At 43.2% G+C, this 23,713-nt stretch overlaps 1 protein-coding gene across 4 annotated transcripts in view; it reads right to left on the bottom strand.

The window, feature by feature from the left end:
• The window catches only part of pak5 (p21 protein (Cdc42/Rac)-activated kinase 5), a 61,769-nt gene that overhangs the window by 16,212 nt on the left and 21,844 nt on the right, over positions 1 to 23,713 (bottom strand). The window contains exons 1-3 of one of the 4 annotated variants that reach the window (XM_076755549.1): positions 21,162 to 21,347; positions 14,528 to 14,751; positions 12,489 to 12,533 (exon numbers count right to left, since the gene is read on the bottom strand). In XM_076755549.1, coding sequence (XP_076611664.1) covers positions 12,489 to 12,533; positions 14,528 to 14,751; positions 21,162 to 21,216 — 324 coding nt within the window. In that variant the 5' untranslated portion in view covers positions 21,217 to 21,347. Of the gene's footprint in view, positions 1 to 12,488; positions 12,534 to 14,527; positions 14,752 to 21,161; positions 21,348 to 23,713 lie in introns of those variants that run through there. The other 3 variants (XM_076755551.1, XM_076755550.1, XM_076755552.1) reach the window with 3 other exon arrangements.

Below are 23,713 nucleotides of genomic sequence, written 5' to 3'. Positions count from 1 at the left end.
AGGCCAAGTCACATCGTGTTACGCTACGTGGATGTTGGTGATTCAGAGCTAATTCAATTGGCATACAACAGTAGGGAGTGTCAGTTATCTAATGAAACATCGTCATCCCCATTTGGTTCATAATCAATAAGACTGTGTCAAGCTGTGTGACAGGTACAGGGGATAGAGAGAGTCGGAGAAAACAAGTCGGCGAATGAAAGCGAGGAGGTGATGAGAGTGCAGAGGGGAGAAGGAGACAAGGTTAATTGTGTGCCAAATCACTGTCAAACGGCCAGCATCAAGCTCGAAAATCTTTCCATTAATTTGAATTAGGGGGCTGATACTCGCTTCTGTACCCCCCTCAACCCTTCTCCTACCCCCTCTTCCCCCCGTCCTTACAGCTCTGCCAGCTCTGTGCACAGGTCGTGTTCAGCACCGGCTGTGACAGCAGCCATATTTCACCGGCGTGCGGCGTTGGCCTGTCCTTTAGTGATAAGCTGTAATAGATCTACTCTCTCCACTCACTACAGCCTGTTCAAGGTAAGCACAGGAGAGAGGAGAAAGGAGAGGAGAGGAGAGGAAAGTAGAAGACAGAAAAGGAAAGGAAAGGAAAGGAAAGGAAAGGAAAGGAAAGGAAAGGAAAGAAGAGGAGAGGAAAGGAAGGCAAAGGAGAGGAAAGGAATGAAGAGGAGAGCAAAGGAAAGCAAAGAAGACGAGATGATCTACTCTCTCCACTCACTGCGGCCTGTTCAAGGTAAGCACAGGAGAGAGGAGAAAGGAGAGGAGAGGAGAGGAGAGGAGAGGAGAGGAAAGGAGAGGAGAGGAGAGGAGAGGAAAGTAGAAGACAAAAAAGGAAAGGAAAGGAAAGGAAAGAAGAGGAGAGGAAAATAGAGGAGAGGAAAGGAGAGGACAGAAAAGGAAAGGAAAGAAGAGGAGAGGAAAGGAAAGCAGAGGAGAGGAAAGGAATGAAGAGGAGAGCAAAGGAAAACAAAGAAGACGAGATGATCTACTCTCTCCACTCACTGCGGCCTGTTCAAGGTAAGCACAGGAGAGAGGAGTGGCGAGGAAAGGAGAGGTGACAGACAGGAGAAGGGTGGGAGGAGTGAAAAACAAACTACATGAGATGATGCAAAAGCTGAAGAAGAAACTCTTGAGAAACAGCTGTGAGGGAAGAGAAAGAGAACTCATTGATAGAAAAGGATGGAGAAGGGGTGACGAGAGAAGGGAGGGAGGAGGTGTCGTAGACAGAGAGCCATGAAAAATGAGGCTCATTGGGAGATAAGGGGGGATTAACCTTGCTGGTAATGAAGGGAGGGTGTGATGGGAGGATGGAGGGAGGAAGAGAGGCAGAGATAATTAATGAGCTTGCCCTTCCCGTGACTCCTCGCTAGAACCCTGGTTTGGAGGCTGCGCTTCACTGGCCAGCAGGGTCCCGGGACAACTGAGGGGCCAGAGGAGTGGGAGGAGGAGGAGGAGGAGGAGGAGGAGGAGCGGCTCTGCTGCATGGCTCCACTGCACTGCTGTTTCATTTGATTTTAGTCTGGAATCTGCTATGAATCAAACCACTTCCTAAATTTGACAGCTCCGTTATGGCATTGAGAAAGTTTGATGACTCTTGAGACGTGTTGTCCGACCTCGGCCACGCTCCAAAGAGGAGTGAAAAGCACACCATCATAAAAGCTGGGACAAGGTATCGTTAGAACACTGGGAGAACAACTAAGACTCACAGTGTAGCACTCTGGGGTTCAGATGAAAAACAAAATGTTAGTGTCAAGAATGAAAAGTCAGAACTAACAGATATTTTCATCATTCACTAAATCCAAAAGCCCTTATCAACTCAATTTATAATGCATATTAGGTTTTTGGTTTGGTAAATGCTTTAAACAGTTAATTGATTATCAAAATAGCTACTGATAACTTTTTTGCTGATCCACCAATTGAGTAAACAACCAATCATTACAGGCTTGACCGCCTATTTCCAGTAACGCTTCCTTCACAGAATTTGCTAACCTGCACCTGCATGCTCTAAACATACGAAGGGAACTACCACTCTATACACTAACACACACGCACACACACGCACACACACACACATACACTGCAAACATCGCCTACTCAACACACCCACTCTTAGTACAACAGAAATATTCCTCTTCCTCCATCCACATTGCACGATTCTCTCTCCTCTCTCTCTCTCTCTGTATTAAATCCCAGGCACCATCTCCACTCTGTGAATCTCTGTCACGACTCACACTGCACGGCACGCGTGCGTATTCATGCGCACACACACACACACAAACACGGTCACTACACACTTCTACTACGACTGCTGCTCCTCAAGTGCAGTATCCTTCTGCATCAGTGAGGAGGATAACATCAGAGAGCCCTTGAGACAGCAGATAAAGGAACTACTCACGACTTTCCTTTGAGAGTCTCTTTAGGTACGAATGTGACCTACTCATTAATGAATTATCAAATAAGCAAGCAGCTGATGCAGACAAAAAGAGTGAGGATGAAATGACACATTCATCACTCACAGAATGACAAAACATGGCTGAGCGTGTTGCCACTGTTCTGTATCAGCCGCCTCTTTGATGTAGGCGACACTGAACAAGACAAGGGCTCGTATCTTCAGCAACAATGCATGAATTCACAGCAAACATGACATGGATTTAAATAGATAATCTCACAGGATTCAGGTAAGCGGCAAGATTAAGTTATGCATTCTTATCCTCTGGCTCTCTCTGCTGGATGGAGGTGGTAAAAACAACAACCTGCTTCAACTTAAATGTGATTTATGCTCCAATATCAACTACTACTGTCTATTTACTGAAATATTTGAGGGTTTTTAAGTCTATTTCTCAAACCAATTAATATATTAATTAGAAATATTCATAGTTTTTATCACTTTTATTACAGAGGTGGTATACAATAATTTGAATGAAATCATTTGTTAATATGTAAATAGCAGAGTGTTGTGCCTAAATCTCATCAGGTTATAGAGAGAGATTGACAACCATGGTGAAAATATGAAATTCTTGCTATTCTACATAAAAACGCACAGAAATACCTTAGTGAAATCTCTAACAACAAACCAGTGGTGTGAAATAAATGAAATAAACTTAACAAAGGACAATGCTGGTGTTTTGACAGTACAGAAAATATTGAATATTGCCAGCCTTATCCTTTAAAATAACAAATCTGAGCTTGATTCAAAGGGAGAGGGACTGAAGTAAAAAAATAACTTCAAAGGTGATTTCAGTTTTCTCATGTTAATGTCTAGAAAGTCAACTGAAACCAAATTGTTTGATCAGAACAGTAGTTACTTCAGTTTGGGCATAAATGTAACTGTAATAAAATGTCTGTAATCAGTCAGGAGGTTTTTCCCACAGCAGCACTGTGTCTTGAGCTCTGCTGCTCTCTGCTGGTCTGACTCAGTACTTCACATCTGTACCAGCACATTCATTGTGAATTAAATAACCATGAATTAAAATGATGTGGATGTTAATTTCACTGATTAAGGGACAAAGTACGGCGAGGCTTCTGGTAATAAGATTCCCTGAGGCACATATCTTGGATCTCAGTTATTAATAAGAACAACTAATCCTGACCTCAAAACCCAGCTGAATATGACCTCAGATCAGTATGCAGGCTGACAGGTTGACCCACCTGTGCTACTTAGTGGAGGATTTCACGCAACAGTTTCACTGATTTCTTGACATGTTATTAGCGGAACTACAGATGAGGTCTTGGCAAACATGAACAGGATTATTGAAGGAGCGGATTTTGGAGCGTTTCCATGATTAATAGGCTGTGAGTTGACCTGTTTCCTCAGGCCATCCTGCTGCCTGTTAGTTACAGTAATAACCATCATCTCAACATGCTGAGGAGAGGCTATACACAGAGGGTTTCAATGAATAAGAGGATACCATCAGAAAACTTGAAAAGAATTCTGCTAAAGCCGATTATAATGTCTTTAAGCAAATGTTTTCCTGTCTTTATACATGTATACATACAGGCATAGCTGTGTGCGTACAGGAATAAGGGGAAGGGAAGCAAGAAAAGCTGTTGCTTCTAAAGAAACATTTAAAAAAGGGATAAACAGGGAGGTCAAAAGTGTGTTTATGTGTATCACGCTGCTGAAGGCAGACTGTGGAGCCCCTTACACTTGCTGGTCAGTATTTGTGGCTATGTTTTCCTTTGCTGACGTGATGCCTCCGACCCCCACAGCTCCCCAGCCAGCAGCTCAGACCAGTGTGACCCAGTCACCTTTGACCTCAGCTGGGTACAGCCTCATCTACAGGCTCCAGGATCCATGAGTCACAATGCATGGAAGGAGGGACGATTTCCAGCAAAATGGATTAGTGGTGAAAGCATAATGAAATACAAACATACAGTCGGACAAAATCCCAGACCTTAAGCATATTAGTGCAGTAAAGCCTGGACACAGTTCTTTTCCTCCATGCCTCTGAGCACTGGAAGGCTGAGGCTGATTCAGAAACAAAGCATGCAGAAATGTGTGGAAAATATAATAATAAAAGGTAATAATAAGCACAGTAAATAAACTGCATTACTGCCTTTGTCAGCACAATCACTTCTGTGATCTAAATGGCTTTTGGCGTGGTCTTCGTTTTCGAGGGGCTTCCACGATGGTCTGTCACTGTCAAGGAAACTTTCTGATGTAAGGGAGGAGAGAGGAGAGGAGACAGTGTGCAAGAAGAAGAAGAGGAGATCAATTAGAGGTCCCTCAGTTATCTTCTTGTCAACTCTGAGACAGATAAACAGACAGCTGCCCGCTATAGATTAATTACACAGGAGCGCTCATTAATCTGAGCCCTGTCAGTCAGTTATAGGCCCTACATCACGTCACTGCTCCTACAGTCCCTGTTCAACAGTTTCAACTCCTTTCTCCTCTCATTAGACTGCTCTCCTCTTGTCTTTTCTCCTCTCATTTCTATTCACACGGTCTCTTCTTGTATCTTAAATTTGCAACTGTCAAGGTCACAATCAAAAGCTAGATTGAAGGCATACTATAATATGAATGAGAATGAATTTACTCCTGCACAACATCGCTGTGCACTGCACTTTGTGCTCTGACGGTGAACACGGTGAACATTATACCTGTTAAACATTAGTATGTTAGCAGCATCATTGTGAGCATGTTAGCAAGCTGGCATTAGCATTCAGCTCAAAGCACCACTGTGACTCAGTGCAGCCTCACAGAGCTGTTAGCACGGCTACAGACTCCTATTCTGTCACTGACTAAGATTACAGCTTGATGCTGAATGTGGAAAAAAGAGCAGGGAAAGAGTGAAGGTCATCAGAATCAATGCGGTTAGCTCAGAGTTAGCCAGTATTTTCATTTCGACCGCATGGATATCCTTGTCTTCTGGCATTTTACAATGTAAAGCAAAAAAATAATACAGGTGAGGCTTATCTTTATAATAAAGATGGTGCTCACTCTAATCTGCTGATAGATGGATCAAAAAGCGATTTTCAGTCACTATTCCTCCACGATGAAGAAGGAAATGTGGGATTTGATGAACACTGAACTGGGAGTTGTAGTTTCCTATCCGGCCACACGAGGATACTGTAGGTCCAGTCATTCATTCTGAGAGACACTAGCTTGTCACAGTGATGCAGCTGATTTTCAAACGCTGAGGCTCGCAAAAAAAAGGCACACTTATACTCAAAGAATTCATGTGTTCAAGAAGATTTGAGAAGTCACCTGCAGTTTCTCATCGAGACACTGGAAAGCACTTCCAACCCATTACAAACTTGCAGCTTTTTTTTAAGCATGACACACCAGTCATCTCAAATCAGTTTTTCCTACAACAATCCTTTCCCTATTTAAAATTCACAGCCTAAATGTCCTTCCAAAAAACCCACATTCAGACACTGAAGGATGGTTGTTAGCCAGGACATTTTGAGCTGCCCTGGCAAAGTACGGCGCACGTTGCTGAAAGCCAAAAATTCCCCCGCTGACTGTGGCTCCGAAGCCTCCGTGAGAGGTGATTTGCAGAGTGTGACTGTGAATGGCAGCCGCGAGAGAAGACAAAGTAAGAAAGCAAAGGAGGAGGAGCGGAGTGGAGGAAGGAATGAGAGGGGTCTAAATCAATGCCATCCACTTCAGCTCAGTGCCAAGAAAGACAGATGCTCCCTCTGTCTGCTTGTGTGTGCGTGAGGGTGCGTGCCTGCGCAGTCTCGCATCAATCAGGAGCTGTTTTCCTTCAAGTCTATTTCTGCTTTGACCAATTTAAGCCTCGATCAATGCAAGATGGAATGTAATACATACCGAGTCAAATTCAAATTAAACGCATATCGATCGCAATGTCCAACTTTCTTTTCTGCCCATTAAGAAGTTAAATGAACGCCACGGTCACTGAGTGTGACAGGCTGGAGTTTGTCAGATTTGGAGCAAAGAAATGCTGTATGTGTGTATGTGTGCCATGATGGAGGAGGCCCTGGTTGCAAAATTGGCATCAGATCACAACTGTCTCGTTTTTTTTTTTCAAAACATCCATCCAAAAATTAACAAAAACAGGCTTTCAGGTTACAACAACTTATAACGAGGGGAAAAGTTAGAGATTCTGGACATGCTCCAAACCTAAGCACTTGCCTGGACCTCATTCATTCTCAGTCTGGACAGTCCACTCCCTTGGATCTCCACCAATGTCATTAATACACACTGCAATAAAACGCCTCCTCAACTTAGCAACCCTCTGCATGCACATGTCAGAACCATAATAGCCAGCTTCCCAATTCAATGAAGACACAGGTTTGCATTTCTGCCCCTGAAGCAAGGACTGGGTGACCCTGTTAAATCAGAAACACTATCTCTCTGAGATCCGTTTCCATATGTACACATACAGCAAACCCAGCAAAGCTACAAAAATAACTCTGCCATGCGGCGCTTTGAGCACAAACCTTCCCCTCTCTCTGGAAACATGAGAAAACAACCTGCACTCTGTACAGCTATAATTCAAAGGCGTGTCACCGTTCAGTGTTAAAAATGCAACAAAAATAGAACCAGATTTTAAAAAGCAGTCAAATATGTGACCCTTTGAACACCTGATCTCTGCAAAGTCGGCAGAAAACGACACTGAATGGAACAGCTACCATCTTACCTGCACCATCACTGTTTGGTCTTATATGTTTTCACTATTTGCTGGGAACTGCTACCAGTGAGCGCTGAGACTTGTTGCACAGATGAATCTGCATAGCCAGCATACCAGCATGCAGTCTTGGCTCAACAGAAGCAGAAACAGTCAAACACCTGTAACTGTTTATGAATCGTCTGTGCCTGGGGTTTCAACACCACCGTCTCCTCAGTCTTCACCGCTCGCACCACCTGCCTCGGCTCTGGCCTCAGCTGCCTCAGCTTCCTTGCATCTCTCGGCCCCTCTGTCCTCCTGCTCGCTCCGGCCCCGATCTCCGCCGCTCCTCGCCCCCCCGCCATAACAAGTCACTCTGCCCGGCTTTAGCTGCATCCAGCCCCTATCGACTGGAGGTTTGGCCCTCTGCACCCGCTGCAACTACCCTCTGAGAGACCCAATGATCGAGTTTCCTCCCCTGTCACCTGCCAAAGAGCTGGTGGGGGAGGGTGGGGGGTTGTGCTCTGCTATTGCTGACCCACTGACATTTACAGCAGTGCTGTACCACTTATCAGCCTGCCAGTCATGCCCATTGTCACGTGCCGTTTGCTCTCACTGTGCCAGTCCATTCCTTTGTTTCACTGGGACACACACTGTGACAGGCTCGCTCCTGTCTGACCTGGACTAGGTCCAATATCTAAATATGAAAATTCAGTGTCATTTAAGCCACTGAAATATGATTTGTGTGGTTGAATTACAGTTAAGAAGATGACACTTCTTGTTATCTGAGACCTATCACCTCATCATCTATCACCTAAGCCACAATACTAAAAAGTGTATATTTACATAATACTGGAGGTACCAAAATGAACAAATCAACCTAAAAACTTAACATTTCTAAATAGCAGCTACTGGCAACATACTGTACACTTCTGAGTGCATTATTCCTTCTACCAATGTGATGTAAGGATAGGATATTTTCGGTGTAGCTATAATGGCTTTGACAGCGTGGAGATGTTCAGCTACCTAAAATATCAGCGAGCTCTCTCCACCTACACTACCTACAGCACATGTAATCCACGGCTGAATGCAGGAAGTTTAGGCATGCACTCTGGAGGCAGTCAGCAGTCATTTAGGGAAACTCAAGAAAACACAAACAGCAGAAGAGAAAGACGAGGCAGGCGGAGGGGGAGGAGGCACATCAGAAAGCACGTCTTCATTGCATAATGAGTCCTGGAATGCACTGCTCATCAGGGATTGATACGACTGAAAATGTGTCTATCCAAGGGTGCATTTTACTTCTAAGTCTTTATTACAGAAAATATCAGTATGCATATATATGATGCACACTGGGCCTCCACTAGCTCTGTAAATGTTAGTCCTAATGCAAGCCAGTGCTGTTCACACCCTGCATGTTGTACTCTCACTCGCCACATGGTTCCCTTCCTGCAGCCCCTGCGGCAGAACCACCGATACACATCCTGACTGAAACACCAATTTATCCATCCTCCTTAATGCCATCTTTGAATATAGTTAATCACAGCTGTCTTAAATGTCTCCAACCCTCACTGTCTTTTCTGCTTTGTGTAAAACCTGCGGGTAAACTCAAGCTATTAAACTTTCATATTAACTTTACACCCACATGGCATGAGACAGGAATTGATATTAGCATGAAGCAATACTGTTAGTGTCACACCACACATAATTCAAGCTGAAAATGGACTACCTTAGGTGGCAATACAAAGCACTTTATTGTCTATTTCATTTTCAGAATATAAGCAGTCAGTGCCCTGCAGTGTGTTCTGTCATCCAGGAGAGGAGCATGTTATTTGAAGAAGAAAGGGGCTATTAAAGAGAAATATCCACCTTAAAACAGGTTGCACATATATTATTCCTGTGATCTCTCCAGCTTCTTATTAACTGTGAACATGAACATCTCTCTTCTACGTAGTGTAGAATTAAGAGGAATCAGCTGTAAGTTGGTCTCAGGGATCATGATGCCTCTCATCCATGAAATCCTTCTTTCTTCTCTGTGTCCATGTCTGGAGGGCTGTTTGATAACCTCAGAGTCAAGACAAAATGATTTAAATTGCTTTCAAATACAACATGCACTGAGGTTTAGGTGGAAATGAACTAGCATTTCTCAGCTTTCTTTTTTTGAAACTCTTTCTGCAGCTTGTGTTCAGCCGGCACGTCATTGGCTACTTACTGTGTCTTTACTCAGTGTATCACTGTCCTTCTGTTTGAGCTGGCTAAGTCTGGCACTGGCTGCCATTGTCCTGACCTTGTGTAAAGGATATAAACTTTACTGCTGTTGTTTAATAGAATCCCATCATAACAATGCTGTTGTTAATTCACTCCACCTTTTTATGGCTTTGACCTATTCTCTTAACACCTGTATAGTATTTATTAATGCTACTACTACTATGTATAAAACTATCATCAGGACAAAATGTAATGTGGTTGAAGCCATTGAGTCTGAATCAGAGCAAATATGCTAGTTTAAAAGGGTGTGTTTTCAGAGGAGATTTGAAAGTGGAGAGAGTCAATATTGCGAATGTCTTGTGAGAGAGATTTCGGGGGGGGGGGGGTCAGAACAGCTGAAGGCTCTCTAAACCTCATGGTAGTCAGGCAAGCAGAAGGTGGAGTGAGTTGAAGAGCAGAAGAGGATCAGAGAGAACGAGAGAGTGTGTAGACGGAGTTCAGAAAGACACAAAGGGCCTTAAAGGTGAGAGGCAGAATCTCTAAATCGATCCGGTGCTTAACAGGGAGCCAGTGAAGTTGATGAAGAACAGGAGCGATATAGTCTATGGAGGGAGTTGTGCATTCTGAACCAATTGAAGTTGATGAAGACACCAAAAAGGATAGAACTGCAATTGTCAATATGGGATGTAATCAAGGTGTGAATGAGAACGGCTGTGCTGTTAGGTGTAAGCAACAGGCGAAAACGATTCACACTGCATAGATGAAAGTATGCAGGCTGAGTAACAGTGTTGATGTGTGCTTCAAAAGACCCCTAAGCTGAGGGGAAGGAAAAACTATGGCATTGTCAACACTCAGTAGGAAATAAATCTTATGCTTTTGTTGAACATATTGGAAGTTTCTCAGCCCCTTCCTGTAAATGAGGTAGCCAAAAGTTCAACTGAGGCAGGAAATACAAATACAACCACTGACGGAAGAATGTACTCTAAACTGCTTTGTTGTTACATGTGTGTTCTTTCCTTCACAGGCTGTTCTGTCTCTCATTTACAAGAGCCCAGATATGTCATATCGGCCCACAGTTGAGGAAACAAGATAAAATAAATGCAAGTAGATAGCATTAGCAGGCCGAGCACTCACATGCACAAATACATACATGCATGCCAACACACAATGTACACACATACATACACACACACGCACACACACACACACACACACACACACACACCATCACGGTAAATTACCCCCTCAGCTCCATAGAGGTCAGCAATTTGAGGGTGTCAAAGTCAAGGTGCAACATGAGACTGCCATTAATAATAGCCACGACGCTGCCCCTGCTAGCGCTAATGAATTCAACACATTAACACACATGTAACCTCGTGTCACACAACATCTGACCCACGTACACCCACACATACACACACATTTGTGTGAAACCATCTACGTCAACACCAAAACAAGAAAAGCAATGTAAAAATCAAGACGTTTTGCACAGAGGTGGTCATAGAGCACTTACTCGAGCACCGCACACACACGCCGCACACACATCTCAAATTGTCAGACAGCAAAAGCTTTAAGAGCACAATGTTTAAAACATGGAAATGCTGTTAGGGCATGGTGTTAGCCTATACTTCTGGATTAGCATGTGTGCTGTGGGCTGGTGGGGAGTGGGTTGGGGTGGTGAGAGGGGTGAGATGAGACCAAAGGCTTTAAGCAATACTAATGCTCAGCTGAGAGGAGCGGTCTGACAACAAGGCTACAAGCCTTGTGAATAAACGATGAGTGCACGAGCCAGAGGGCAGAGGTAGTGGTTATTTCAGCATGATGACCGCGCCGACCTAACTGCTCTACATATATATATATATGGAGACTGCTTCGCACACATACACACACACACACACACATGCACACTTAGTAGACAGAGCTGGGGGAGTCTGCCAAGCAGAGGAAGTATTATGTCAATCAAGTGTCAGGTCAACCAGGGGAGAAGTATATCAGTCCATGGGTGAGACACTATAAATAACCCAGCCCACCTTTGGAGTCAGGATCTCACACACACACACAAGCGTATCAAAAAATGCATACACATGCTCTCATTAGAGACAAAATACCATTAAAAGGACAGAAAAGCAACAAAAGTTTTTAAGTGTCAATAGATGGAGACACAGGACACGTGTGGACTGAACACCAGGCCTGAATCGCGCCATCACCGTCACTAAATTACAGGAAACAACGGGGCTTCCTTCATTTGCTTCTTCAAACTAGCACAATGACACACGACTCACAGATTTGTTAGTTGGTATTCTTCGCGTGCACACTCCGAACGAGGGCAACACATAACCCTTGTTAGAGCTGAAATGACCCCAAATTCTAAGTAACATCAAACTACTTTCCACAGCGGCCTGTGATCAGCTTTTTATTTGTCTAAAAGTCTTAAAGCAGTATTCATGTGCTGATCAGCTATTTTAGTCTGGAGATTGTATGTCTGTGATTTCTATTCCCACAACTCCAGTGGTTACAGTCCCAACTACCTGCTGTTTTAAGCAGAAAAGGAAAGGAAAGGAAAGGAAAGCAAAGGAAAGGAAAGAAGAGGAGAGGAGAGGAAAGGAGAGGAAAGGAGAGGAGAGGAAAGGAAAGGAGAGGAGAGGAAGTTTGCCTCAGCCTGACTCGGCTGGTTTGGGTCAGATCAAGAGGTGGATCGTAGAAAGGGTTCTCCAAACACATGCAAACCCTTTATAACCTGCTTTCTACGGAGCGGTGGCCTACAGCAGAGTAGAATCAGCTGTCATGGCAACATGCACTTCATATCTCAGCACCCATCATCATCACCATCATCATTATCATCATCATGATTATCATCGTCATTATCAATGGCGCCTCCATAGCAAGGGGTGAAACAAGGGAACATGCTGCTACAGTTAATCTCGTCATTTGTGGGGAGGCTCATGCGAATGAAGGGAAAGGAGAGTGGAGATGAGGCCTAAGAAAAGACTTGGCAGAGCGATGTAGTTATGTCATGTGTGGAGTCATTCTCAGTGTTCCTCCCTGTTCCTGCTGACACACCACCTCCACCTGAATGCATGGCAGCAGGCAGCGGAGGAGAGATGCGGAAACAAAAGTTGTGACTGTGTGAGAGCGACCAACAAAAAAAATAAACAAGAAGAAAAACAAAAAAAGAGGGGTTCAAAAACAGAAGGGAAGAGGAAGTCATACTTTGGGCAACGGCGTTTCGGATGACCGGACTTTCTTGGGAGATATCTGTGAAGAGAGCAAGAGAATTATTTTCTTGTTTCCCCCTCTTCAGAGATATCTCCTGTGGCATATTGCTGTTCTCTGTTACAGGACTTTTGTGGATGTCTGATCGTGTATTTTCCTGTCAGCGGGACCTGTAATTGGTTCCTCTGAGACGAATATATAAGTTAGCTTGGTGATTAATGCTCACAATAGTGCTTTTAGTCTTGTTTTAGATGTGTTCGTTTGCAGCAAAGTGCTGCAGTGCTTTGAGTCAACCTTCCACACAAAAAATGAGCAATTAGTTTAAAATCGACATGTTTATGGGGCGAGTGTTCTATACATACTATCAAGGTCAACAAAAATGGTGTAAGCAGGTGTTGTAACACACACAGGAAAGGGTCCTAGATCTTAAAGCTGAAGGGCAGTGGGTCACATGCAGTATGATGGGACCACAGACAGTACAATGGAAGAGAAGAAACACCACATTTTTAGCATGTGTCCCTGTGAAGACCCAGATACAAACTCCAATATCTCAAGTATGCAAGAAAGGGTCCTAAAAACACAGTCGATATGTTCTGCTACAACCCAGAGAAAGGCGCACAGAAATACTTTATCGGTTTGGTATGTATAAATGACTATCATTAGCTACAGCCCCTTTTCGGTTGATCGAATGTGTCGATGTGATATGTTAAGAAGAACCAATGAACAACAACACATCAGAGGAGACACTCAGAAGGTTCAGAGACAAGAGACGACACAGAATCACAGTCACAGGGGAGGTAAGAAGGAGAAATCACACAGCCGAATGGAAAAGAAAATGTATTAGGGTTTCTGAGATTGTGACATTATTAAATGGAAAAGTTCAATAAGGTAGTGTCTTTAAAGCTGCATTAAGCATTTTTTTACCAGCCTGTGACAGACAGTCAAGTTCTTCAGGCTAACATATTAGCAAACATTTTCCTACTTACATACACAGTTAATAGAAAATGCAACAAAGGCTGACCAGGCATGTTACAGTAAACATCATCCTATACTACTGTATGACCACGAGTACACGTGACACAAATATCTCTGTCTTTGGCTGCTTGATGCTCAACTTTCTACATTTCAACCCACTCCTTCATGTCAGTCCTCTGCCACTTTGCACTTGTGTGTGTGTTGAGACTCAACCCAACAATTCAGTCTGTAACGTGGGCCAGTGAAGGGGAATTTCTGCGTCAGCTGCTCTAAAGACATCATCACTGGGTGACCTGGCAGAGAGGGAGTGGAAGAAGACCTCAAGCGGGAAACATGTCTCCCAGTGAGATATGGTGGGTGTTACTTCTTGTTTTACTTTTGTTATAAAACCACTGAAATGTGGCATTTTTGAGAACAGTCATAAAGTCAACACACTGACTCACTTTTGCTTGCTAATATTAGCAACTAAAAGCTGCTGGTCATACAGTATCAGACCACGTGAAACTGGGTTGAGCAGGAGTTTATTTTATTGATTGTTAATTAAAAGTTGTCTTGCTTTAATTCCCAGTGAGTTTGGCACTATGAGGAAGTCAATCAGTGGTACTTTAATATCACAAATTTGCTAAATGCAGGTTTAAAGCACCATAATGCGCAATGATATGACTCAAAGTTCATATACTAGGGCAATCTGAATAGTGTTAAGTGGCCAGATGGCACGGGAGAACTATCTATTTTGCCTCAGATAAAAACAAACAAACAAACAAAACAACAACTTGTGTAACAAGTCGAGGATGGAGTGGTGAGATCCAGCAACACTGAAGTGAAAGATATATACAGAGTTATACAGAGTGAGAAGACAAAGGTAGAAAAGTAACACAAATAGTTTGAGAACAGTGGTGGATAAAAAAAGGAATGTACAGATAAAAGTTCAAGTAGACGGAGAGAGCAGAGGTGTGGGTGGGGGTGGGGGTGGGAGAGAAACAGGAGAGTGAAGACAGATGAGTGATAAGTCAGAAAATGATAATGATTTGTCCCCAGTTTGAGGTCCATTCACACTCTACCTTCATTGGTGCCAGCTGGATGGGGGTGATATAGGAGGGGTCCACCATGGGCTTGGGGCGGTTGGCAGTGTCCGCCAGGAGGCTCTGCCATTGCTGCGGCAGCCCGGTGAACTTCTGCTCCCGCGGATCGAAGCCCGTGTGGACCCGGTGCTCAAAGTTAGATGGAGCTGATATCTCCAGCCGTTTCTTCTTCTTGCCAAACATGCTGGAAAACCCTGGCAAACCTGGCGAAGCAAAGGAAATAGCTGCAGGTTAACATTCGAACTACAGGACTGATTGTTTGACTTCAGTGAAATAAGTACAGAGATCAAACCCATCACTGCACATTATCTGAGCACTATAGCCTGAAAACTCTTATTTTGAAAGGCAGTGCAAGTTCTTGCCTTTCAGAGGTTTGGCAACTTTGTTTTTCAGTCTTCCTCATTCTTTGCTTCACTGCAGCACTATGACCTTAAATGCATTCACTTATTTGTAACTGTTTATGGAAGGTGACACTACATCGAGTTGAGTGTGTTATTAATATTGTTTTCCTCTGAAAACACAACAGGTAAGCACTATATGTTCTGCTGCACACACTGAAGCACAAGCAAAGACGCTCGTATGCACGGTTCAAGGCTCTCTAAAGATGTCATTCAGCTGATGGGTGAAAATTTGTCATGCTTAAACCTTATTTTGCTTTGCTGCTTCTGTCATTATACCAGCAATGGGCTCTATTTTTCTTCAGAGAGTGGACAGAGACTACATTGCTTTAACTTAAAATCATTTTTTCTTGACAACACTTTGAACCCCCATATGCAATTTTCCTTAATGAGAGAAATAATAATCACATTTCAGGTTTTATTATTTAACTGCTTTAACTTAATCATCCTCAGTATAAAGCAGCTTTATAAGTACGCCATTAAAAAAAGTTTGTACCCTCCTGCTCAAGTTAACGAGCAAACCTGAACAAGCTCTATAAAACTTGTTCTCTCATGTAAAAATAAAGAATCATTTGTAGAAATCTGGTGTGCAGCAACACTTGGAAGTTGTCTAAATATGCCTCAGGATCTTTCAGTATCTCACCAACCATCTCTGTGCAGCTTTTCAATCCAATTCTGAGCCATACAGATGGCACACTGTGGCGCCCTGCACAGTAAGGAACATCTATAAATGTAATAACACTTTGATACCACAGCAAAACCAAATTACAATTAAAATCAGGCAATATTAAGAGAGATAACTGAGCTGATGACAGCCCTGCTTATTATAAAGCCAGTATAGCAATCAGTTAGGTTTTGCTTGCAGAGCCTAAAAGCTGCACAGCTGAAGTATCCCAGATAAGTCAGACAGATTGCCTGTAACCACCAGTTTTAAACTGAATGTTTGCTTATATTGTGCTGCGCTGTTATGTGCTCTGCAGCATGCTAACTTCAGCCTCATAATGCTGCAGGACACAACCGAGGAAAGAACAAGCAAAAGTGTCTAAACATGCTAGAAAAACCAAGTGTCCACTTAGATTATGTAACATAAACAAGAAAAAAAAAATGATGCACTGAAGCGAACAGAAAAAGAAGAAAAATCATGCCAAGTTAGGATTGTGGGGTTTTTTATGTAAGGTTCGATAGGGATTTAGATACAGTATGTAGCCATGACCAGAGGCACATCATGCATGGCAGCTGCTTCTGCCAGTGATTTTACTCCACTGCCAAGAGGTACTGTTTGGAAATCCCACTGTGGTATTGGTGGTTTGGGTGGATGCATGATGTCCAGTCATAGCAGCAAAATGTCATGATGTTGTTGGTGTGGCAGTGAATGGAGACTATTGTGTCCTTCCCTTCTAGGAGACATTGTCCTCAGACAAAAACAAAGTCATCCTTCTCCCCCCCCCACCCCCCACCCTTCTTATTTTCGCTCGCCCCCTCTGTTATGACTTTTGCACAGATGTTTTCTGTGTGAGTCCATACCAAACATTCATTCATTCACATATGTGTAGAGTACATGTGCATCATGCACAAAACAAGCAAACTCTGGTCTCTGCAAAACCAACAGAGGATTTAATGTCTAGATTTTCTAAAGGGAAATAAAGCATATGTTGTCCCTGTTTGCATGTGTCAAGCTAGAGCTAGCTGGCCTTGGCATCATCATACAGTGTTATAAACATAAATGATGTTTTAATTGTTTGACCATAACCTTTGGATAGTTCGAATGCTTTCTTGCTGTAGAAGAACATAATTAACTAAGCAGTCATTAAATCTATGTGAAGGCAAGTGTTGCTGAAGTTACTGCAATGTAAACCTACTGAGGAACAGGAAAGAGCTGCTAACATTAGCTTAGCCTTGACTCTTGAACTCTTAGATACTGTACTAGCTTGGATTGTGTTTGTGCCTATATGTGAGAATTAGCAGAAGGTTGAGCAAACTGCCAACTGCTGAATGAGGCATTAGAAACACGCTAAACAACAGCATTAATGAAGTCTGCATAGCAGTGTGCTAAACCAGGTTTAGTTGAGAAAATGACTAATTCTTTTGACTTGTCAGTGCCCCCTGAGCAAATGCAATGACAGAAGTCACCAACAAGTTTATTATTTCTAAATGTAACCTTAAATGGACAAGAAAAAAAATATATAATCATGGAAATCTTCCCCAACCATTTCCCTGCAGGAGAGCAAGACAGACCAAATTAGTGGCCTCAAACAGGAAAGATGGAGAGATAGTTAGATGGGAGAGAGGGAGAGGGAGAGAGCGGGGTATGGGTGGGGGCAGAAGATAAGAACAGAAGCAGAGCATGGTTGAGAGGATAAAGAGAGATAGAGAAATGAACAGAAAGAGGAAACAAGGGTAAGAGAAAGAGACAAAAATGTAAAGCGTCGTGGAGAGGAGGAAGCTGAGAAGGCTTAAGGCTTTTGTGATGCATACAGCAGCACAATCATAGCACAACAGATTATTATGCAGCACACCGCTGCCTTTAGAAAGCTCAATGCTGGATCAAAAAGGTGTTAAGTCATAGATAGAAACCTCATCCCACAGGCATGTTTACACAACTCTGCCCTGTACGCTGCATTCCCTGTCAGCCATGGTTTACACTGTAAAGACTCAAGGATGCACCGCATCGACTGCGAGTAGAAATATGGCATTTCTGTAGTAAAAAGAAAAGATAGACAGGGTTTACGTACAAACCAAAGGACATCATTTTATATTTATCATGGTGTGATCTAAATCCATGTGGGCAAAATAGTGAGATACAACTTTAACTTGAAAACTGTGAGTCATATATGAGTCACGAGAAAACTACATCAAAGTGCAGGATGGACCCAACAAGGACTTCCATGGCAGCATATCACATTATAGCCCTGAGGGAATAAATACAGCTGCTTATAGAGGACTTTTTTCAACTATCGTGTGATCCCATCCACTGAACTGTGTAATTAAAGGACCCTACCAATGGTTTTGCACAGTAAATCCTATGTGCTTACAACTTACATTTCAACTTACATTACAATTTATTTAAGTGCTAAAATATGGTTGCATGCTTTGGCCCATAATTGGCTCTAATGAAAGGTGTAAGCAGATGTTTGTCTTAAACACGCAAAGCTATTGGGCTGGTCCTTTAACTAACACAAAGGTAGGTCACTTAAAAAAACACGATTGTTCTTTGTCTTTCTCCTGACGCATCACATGGTCTGATTCACAAAAACACATGATGAAAATACTCTCCACAGGTGTCCCCTTAGATAACAGGCAAGAACAAATGCCTTCATCTTTTCCATTTTTGTGCTGAGCTGCAAATCTCTTATGCAATGCCAACATGTCAGCAGCCCTTTTGGCTGGTGTCCACTTAAACCTGCACGAATCGACCCAAGGTTTCTGACCTTATTTCTGTTTTCAGAGTATGTACACGAGTTGGCTTCTACAAGATGAAACGCTGACATGTAGGCATTATGCTGATTAGAGATGACATTCCCAAAATAAAGCCAACAAAGACAAAGCCAAGGATAAAGCCGAAAAACATCCTGGGAGAGGAACAGTCGGACAGAGGGCAGTGCTCAAATATTTTGTAAATATCGACTGCAAAGTTGTCTTCCGCAGTCACCACAATGAAGCACACAGTGAGTAAACAGGGCTTGATCGCAGTCTTGCACTGAATCATCAGCTGACACACGCGGCAGCTGAAGCCCTTGTTACCTTAGAGCAATGTACAAACGAAAACAAAAATCCCATAATGCCACATCCAACTAAGGGCAAGATTTGAAGTGCAGCGGAGTGCATAATTATACAAGTATCTGTGGTCTGTTCCCACTATAAGTTTGGGGAAGTTTGTAGGTGTGCTCCAACCAGGCTAGCTTTCATAAAGCCAAAGACAACAATGTATTCCTCTGCTGTGACCTAAGCTGCAGACATCAGCATGCCCAGCTAACTAGTTAAATACTTAGAGTAGCAATCTTTCCATTATTTCTAAAGGGAAGTGGCATGTCAATAGCTAGCTATATAAATTTGTGCAGTTACAGATTCATTTAGAAAAATACCTGCTCAGAAATAACCTGCTGGAATAGAAAGTTTAACTGACTGAGCAGTCGATTAGCTTGGGCTCAACAAGAGAGATATTATTATAAAACTTTAATTTTATGACCGGCAAAACTGTTTTTGGGATGCCATCTTTCACCCTTTCTGTGGTCTGTAAGCAGCTATAGAGTAGATGCAAACCCCTGACCTAGATGGTACTCTGAGGAATGAGATTATTAAAAGCTAGCAGGGCTTAAGTCGTCTAGGCCAAGCTCAACTGCTAAGAAACACAACAACACATGCACACACACACACGTACACACCACTCAATGCATGTAAGGCAGCAGATGGAGGTGCATGTTTATGCACTCACACAGTCCAAACTTACTCCTGCAGAGCTTTTAGCAGCTGCCCTCTCACTACATTGGAAACAGGTTTGGACTGAGATGTACTTGAAGTGTACAGGCCTCTGGGAATTGCCTCCACGCAGAGGCCAGAGGAACTACTCGCTGCACAGCTTCTCATGGCTGCCACATAAGCACCTCTTGAGCTGTAATTTATGGGCAGATTGTAAAGCACTTTGTGAAGTTTCAGACTAATGCCTGCAAGGTTATTCTGCCAAAGAGTAACAATGTCACTCTGATGAGAAATTGCACCTGGTAATATATGGCAGAGATTATGAAACTCCATTAATCTAGGTGTGTAAGACTGGAGTGAGTTGTGACTGTGTGTGTGTCTATCTGTGAGTGTGTTGCATGTGCTCTCACTCATAAACCACAGCTCTAAGGGCTCTGGAGCTGAGTGAAGCTTGAATTACTAAGAATGCATGTTTTTCTGCCACACAAACATGTACCCTTTAAATGCGTGAAAGCAATATATTTTGATGTCACTGTCACATTAATTTGCTGCTGTTACGAGACACATTACATAACCACACGTTCACGTACACAAACCATTGGTTTAACATGCTGCACGCACGAAACAGTGAGATGTTCAGCTACGCATAGACATACGAGGACACATGCGTATTACATTTGTTTCACACTCCACACAGACACAGATATACACCAGCACACTAACGCACACATACGTAAAGGGGAGACTAGCTCCAGGGCAGAGATCCTGACTCCCAGGCTGATTTGTCTCAAAGCCATCTGTCACCATCTGAACCTCCACAGGCATTTCCCCTTTTGTACAACAACACCTAAACACATGCATACACACACACACACACACACACTTTAACTGGAACCTGCCCCACACTACAGCAGACTCTGCATGTGTGTGTGTTGGTGCCTGTATATACACTATTTCTATTTTTGGTTCCTAAGCGCATGTTAGCACTCTGCAGCAGCATGATGTATTCTTGTGTTTTCCAAACACCACATTAAATTTGTCGCGCTTAGATTGTAATTTAGAAGCATAAATTGGTATTGAGATGCAGAACATTGACTCATGCACAAATATGCAAATACATTTCATACATAATTTAAAATGTAACATGAAAAGGACACAAGTTCCCTCTGACAAACAAGTTGAGGGAGGGGTGCTCTGCTTCATTCGCCACTGTGGGGAAGAGGAGGAGCTCCTAATTTAATTAAAAGGTCAAATGTTTCACAGGCAAAAACCTAAACCTGATGGCATTTCGTTCAAGGTATTCTCCTGTTCCCCCCTTCCTGAATGCAGCTTTATTTGGTTTGAGTGACAGAAAAATGAAAGTGAGGCAAAATCTGTTCCTTCATCCTCATCAATAGTATCTTGGTTCTGTTATCCTTCGCCTCTTTTGTCCTGGTCTGCTTTGTTGTGTGCTGTTCAATTCTGTCTTATTTGCATTCACTTGTTCTCTCCAGACCTCGTTCCTTTAGACGATTTAATTGTGCTCAAGAACTGTTTACACATACATGCATTTCACCTTCCATTCCCCATAGATGGATTTGTTGAGCAGTAAACAACCTCTGTTGAAGAAGATGTTTTTTAGCATTTGCGGTGTTTACAACACGCTAAGAAGCTTGAAACATCTCTCATTCAAATCATGTTAAAAGACCAGGGACGGTCAGGCCACTGCAGCATGTTGAATTAGCTCTGATGATGTTTCTCATCTTTGTACTTTTACGTTATTTCAGCCCACAAGTAACTCATTAAGGTGCTGCTCCTACCTGGCAAAAAACGGACGGTATCTTTCAACCAATCAAAGTGCTCTGGATAAGCCATGGCGAGACAGTCCAGGACAATCAGAGCTTCCTCAGATGTTGCGCTTTGATGTCAAATTACACTCCTGATAAATCCATTATGCACCTCAATTATCTTTCAACAAAACATGCAACAGTGAGTCCCCTGCCCGAACCATGATCACTGAATGATTCCCTGGAGGAGCGACACTTCACTGAAGTTATCGAATTGACAAATCAGGTCAGATCCTGGACCCCCTGCAGCCCCCAGCGAGCTGCTACTTCTACTGCTAGCCTGCTGCTGCTGCTGCTGCTGCTATGACTCTCCCTGCCTGCATGCTCTGATAACTCCCGATGTGAGAAGCACAGGGCACAAAAAAGTGCCTACGCCAGCAGCCTGGACCAAGGCACGGCCAGACAGCTTAAGCCCGGACCCATCCCATTTCACTTTCATTGTTTGTCTAACTGGGTTTAACCAGCCGCGTCCCAAACTGAGCACCCTCTGACCTTCACTGTCCTCCTCCCACTTGTCTGTCTGTCAACAATGCTGCAAAAACAACAGGGAGAGTAAGTGTCCTCTGTGTTCCCACAATCCACAGGATGGTGTTTGTGTCCTGGCTGCCCTGTCAAACACACAAACTCCCACCGATGCCAGTATGTGTGGATATCAACTTTAGTGTCAAGTGCTGCACCACCAGGCGCCCTATCACTGCCTCTTTCACAGAGAGGAAGACAGATAGTGTGACGGAGGAGATAAGATGGAAGAAAGAGAGGCAAACAGCTGGTCCAGTCAGCGGCTGTGACAGAGCCTGGCCGTCTGCCGATGCTAAGGGGACATTCAGTGGTGGCAGCCAGGGACGGGCCCTGTGCTAAGGGCAAACACACACTCAGACAAGCAGTGCAAGCCTGTCAGGATTACATTGGATGTATTTTCCCTCACAGACAGACAGAGACAGAGACAGAGAGAGAGAGAGACTGTGTGTGTGTCGGTGAGTGTCTACATCATATATTGTATCATTTATCAGCTCACATCACATAAAATATTCAGTGGCAAACAAATACACACACACACACACAGGACAAATGATCAACTACCTGTCCACAGAATTTCTCTTTTTCAAGGCTTTGACTATTATATGTTATAAAACCCACAAACATCAGTGCAAATGAGCTGTGAAACATTACAGTAAGTAAAACATGCTGCATGAGAAATTCAAGGTAGAAATCAACTGTGTCTGTAACATCAAAATACCTAAACACTCTTCCTAAAGAGGAAAGTCTCTTCAGACAGAGTTCAGACTAGAGGCCGTTCTGGGGACGTCTTTTTGTTTGCTGGGGTGTGTGACTGGTTCTGTCCATAGAGCAGCACACTTTGTGTCACCTAGCTTGCAAAATGTAGATAAACATAGTTATTCAGTGCCTTTTTGTTTAGTAGTAAACTTGCATTTATGTGCGTAATGTCTAAAAAAAACAATCTTAAAGCGTAAATAAATGCTTCAGCTTGTGGTTACGCCGGTGAGACACAGGTGAGATGCAAGCCTGCACAGAGCCGGTGCAAACAGCTGCATCTTAAAACATATCTGTTGTGTGAGCTGAGCGAGCAGGAAAAATGCATCTGATAAAGCTGTCAGCAAAATTCCTGTCAACATTACCATAAAGACCAGGTTATGCTGAGGTTATAGTACTGACACATTATAAATACAATCCAAAATATGATCGTAATCTATAGTCAAATAGCCTATAATGCTAGTTGTCTGTAGAATCCAAAAGCAGAGACAGATCTTATTATTATTTCAGTTCATTGCGTAATGATCTTTCACTGTGTGGATTGCTTTCACTGTCAACTGTGTTGTGACATCCTTTGACACATCTTTCAAGATGGCAGCTAGTTACAGCAGCTCTGACCGTTTTTCTTTGTTTTGTGCATTTCTCGTGTTTCTTCTGTCACAAATCACGGTCGATGGCACAAACTTATGGATTTGCAACTGGTGAGACTAGTGATTTGCTTTTTACTCTTCTGGACAATCTAGAACAACACTGGGAGATCCCTTTAGCCACAGCTCCACTGTTTACACTCTGGGACAGCTGTTAGCGCTGTGCAACACGAACATACTACCAGTGGAAAGACCAGAGATGCCCACGGAAATAAGGAGAAAGAGGAGGCGATGCAGAGATGAGGCGAAGTGCCGTGACAAGAAAAGACGGGACAAACCATCTATACCATCTCTTATTATGGGGAATATGAGATCTCTCCCCAATAAGATGGAAGAGCTAATGGTGCTAACCAGACTGCAGAGGGAGTACTGGGAGTGTAGTATGATGTGCTTTACAGAGACTTGGCTAAATGAACTCACATCGGACTCACATGTTCTTTTAAATGGATTTCAAATGCTCAGAGTGAACAGGAGAGCGATGGAGAGCGGTAAGAGATGCTACACCAGAGACAACAGAACACTGGACTTACTGTGTGCAAATACAAAGGACGCTAACAGTTCCTCTGGCCTCCCCCCACTGGGCTGTTCCAATCACAACCTGGTTCC

Source organism: Chaetodon auriga, chromosome 18, assembly GCF_051107435.1.
Source record: "Chaetodon auriga isolate fChaAug3 chromosome 18, fChaAug3.hap1, whole genome shotgun sequence".
Lineage (NCBI taxonomy): Eukaryota > Metazoa > Chordata > Actinopteri > Chaetodontiformes > Chaetodontidae > Chaetodon > Chaetodon auriga.
This window is presented reverse-complemented; position numbering and strand designations above follow the sequence as displayed.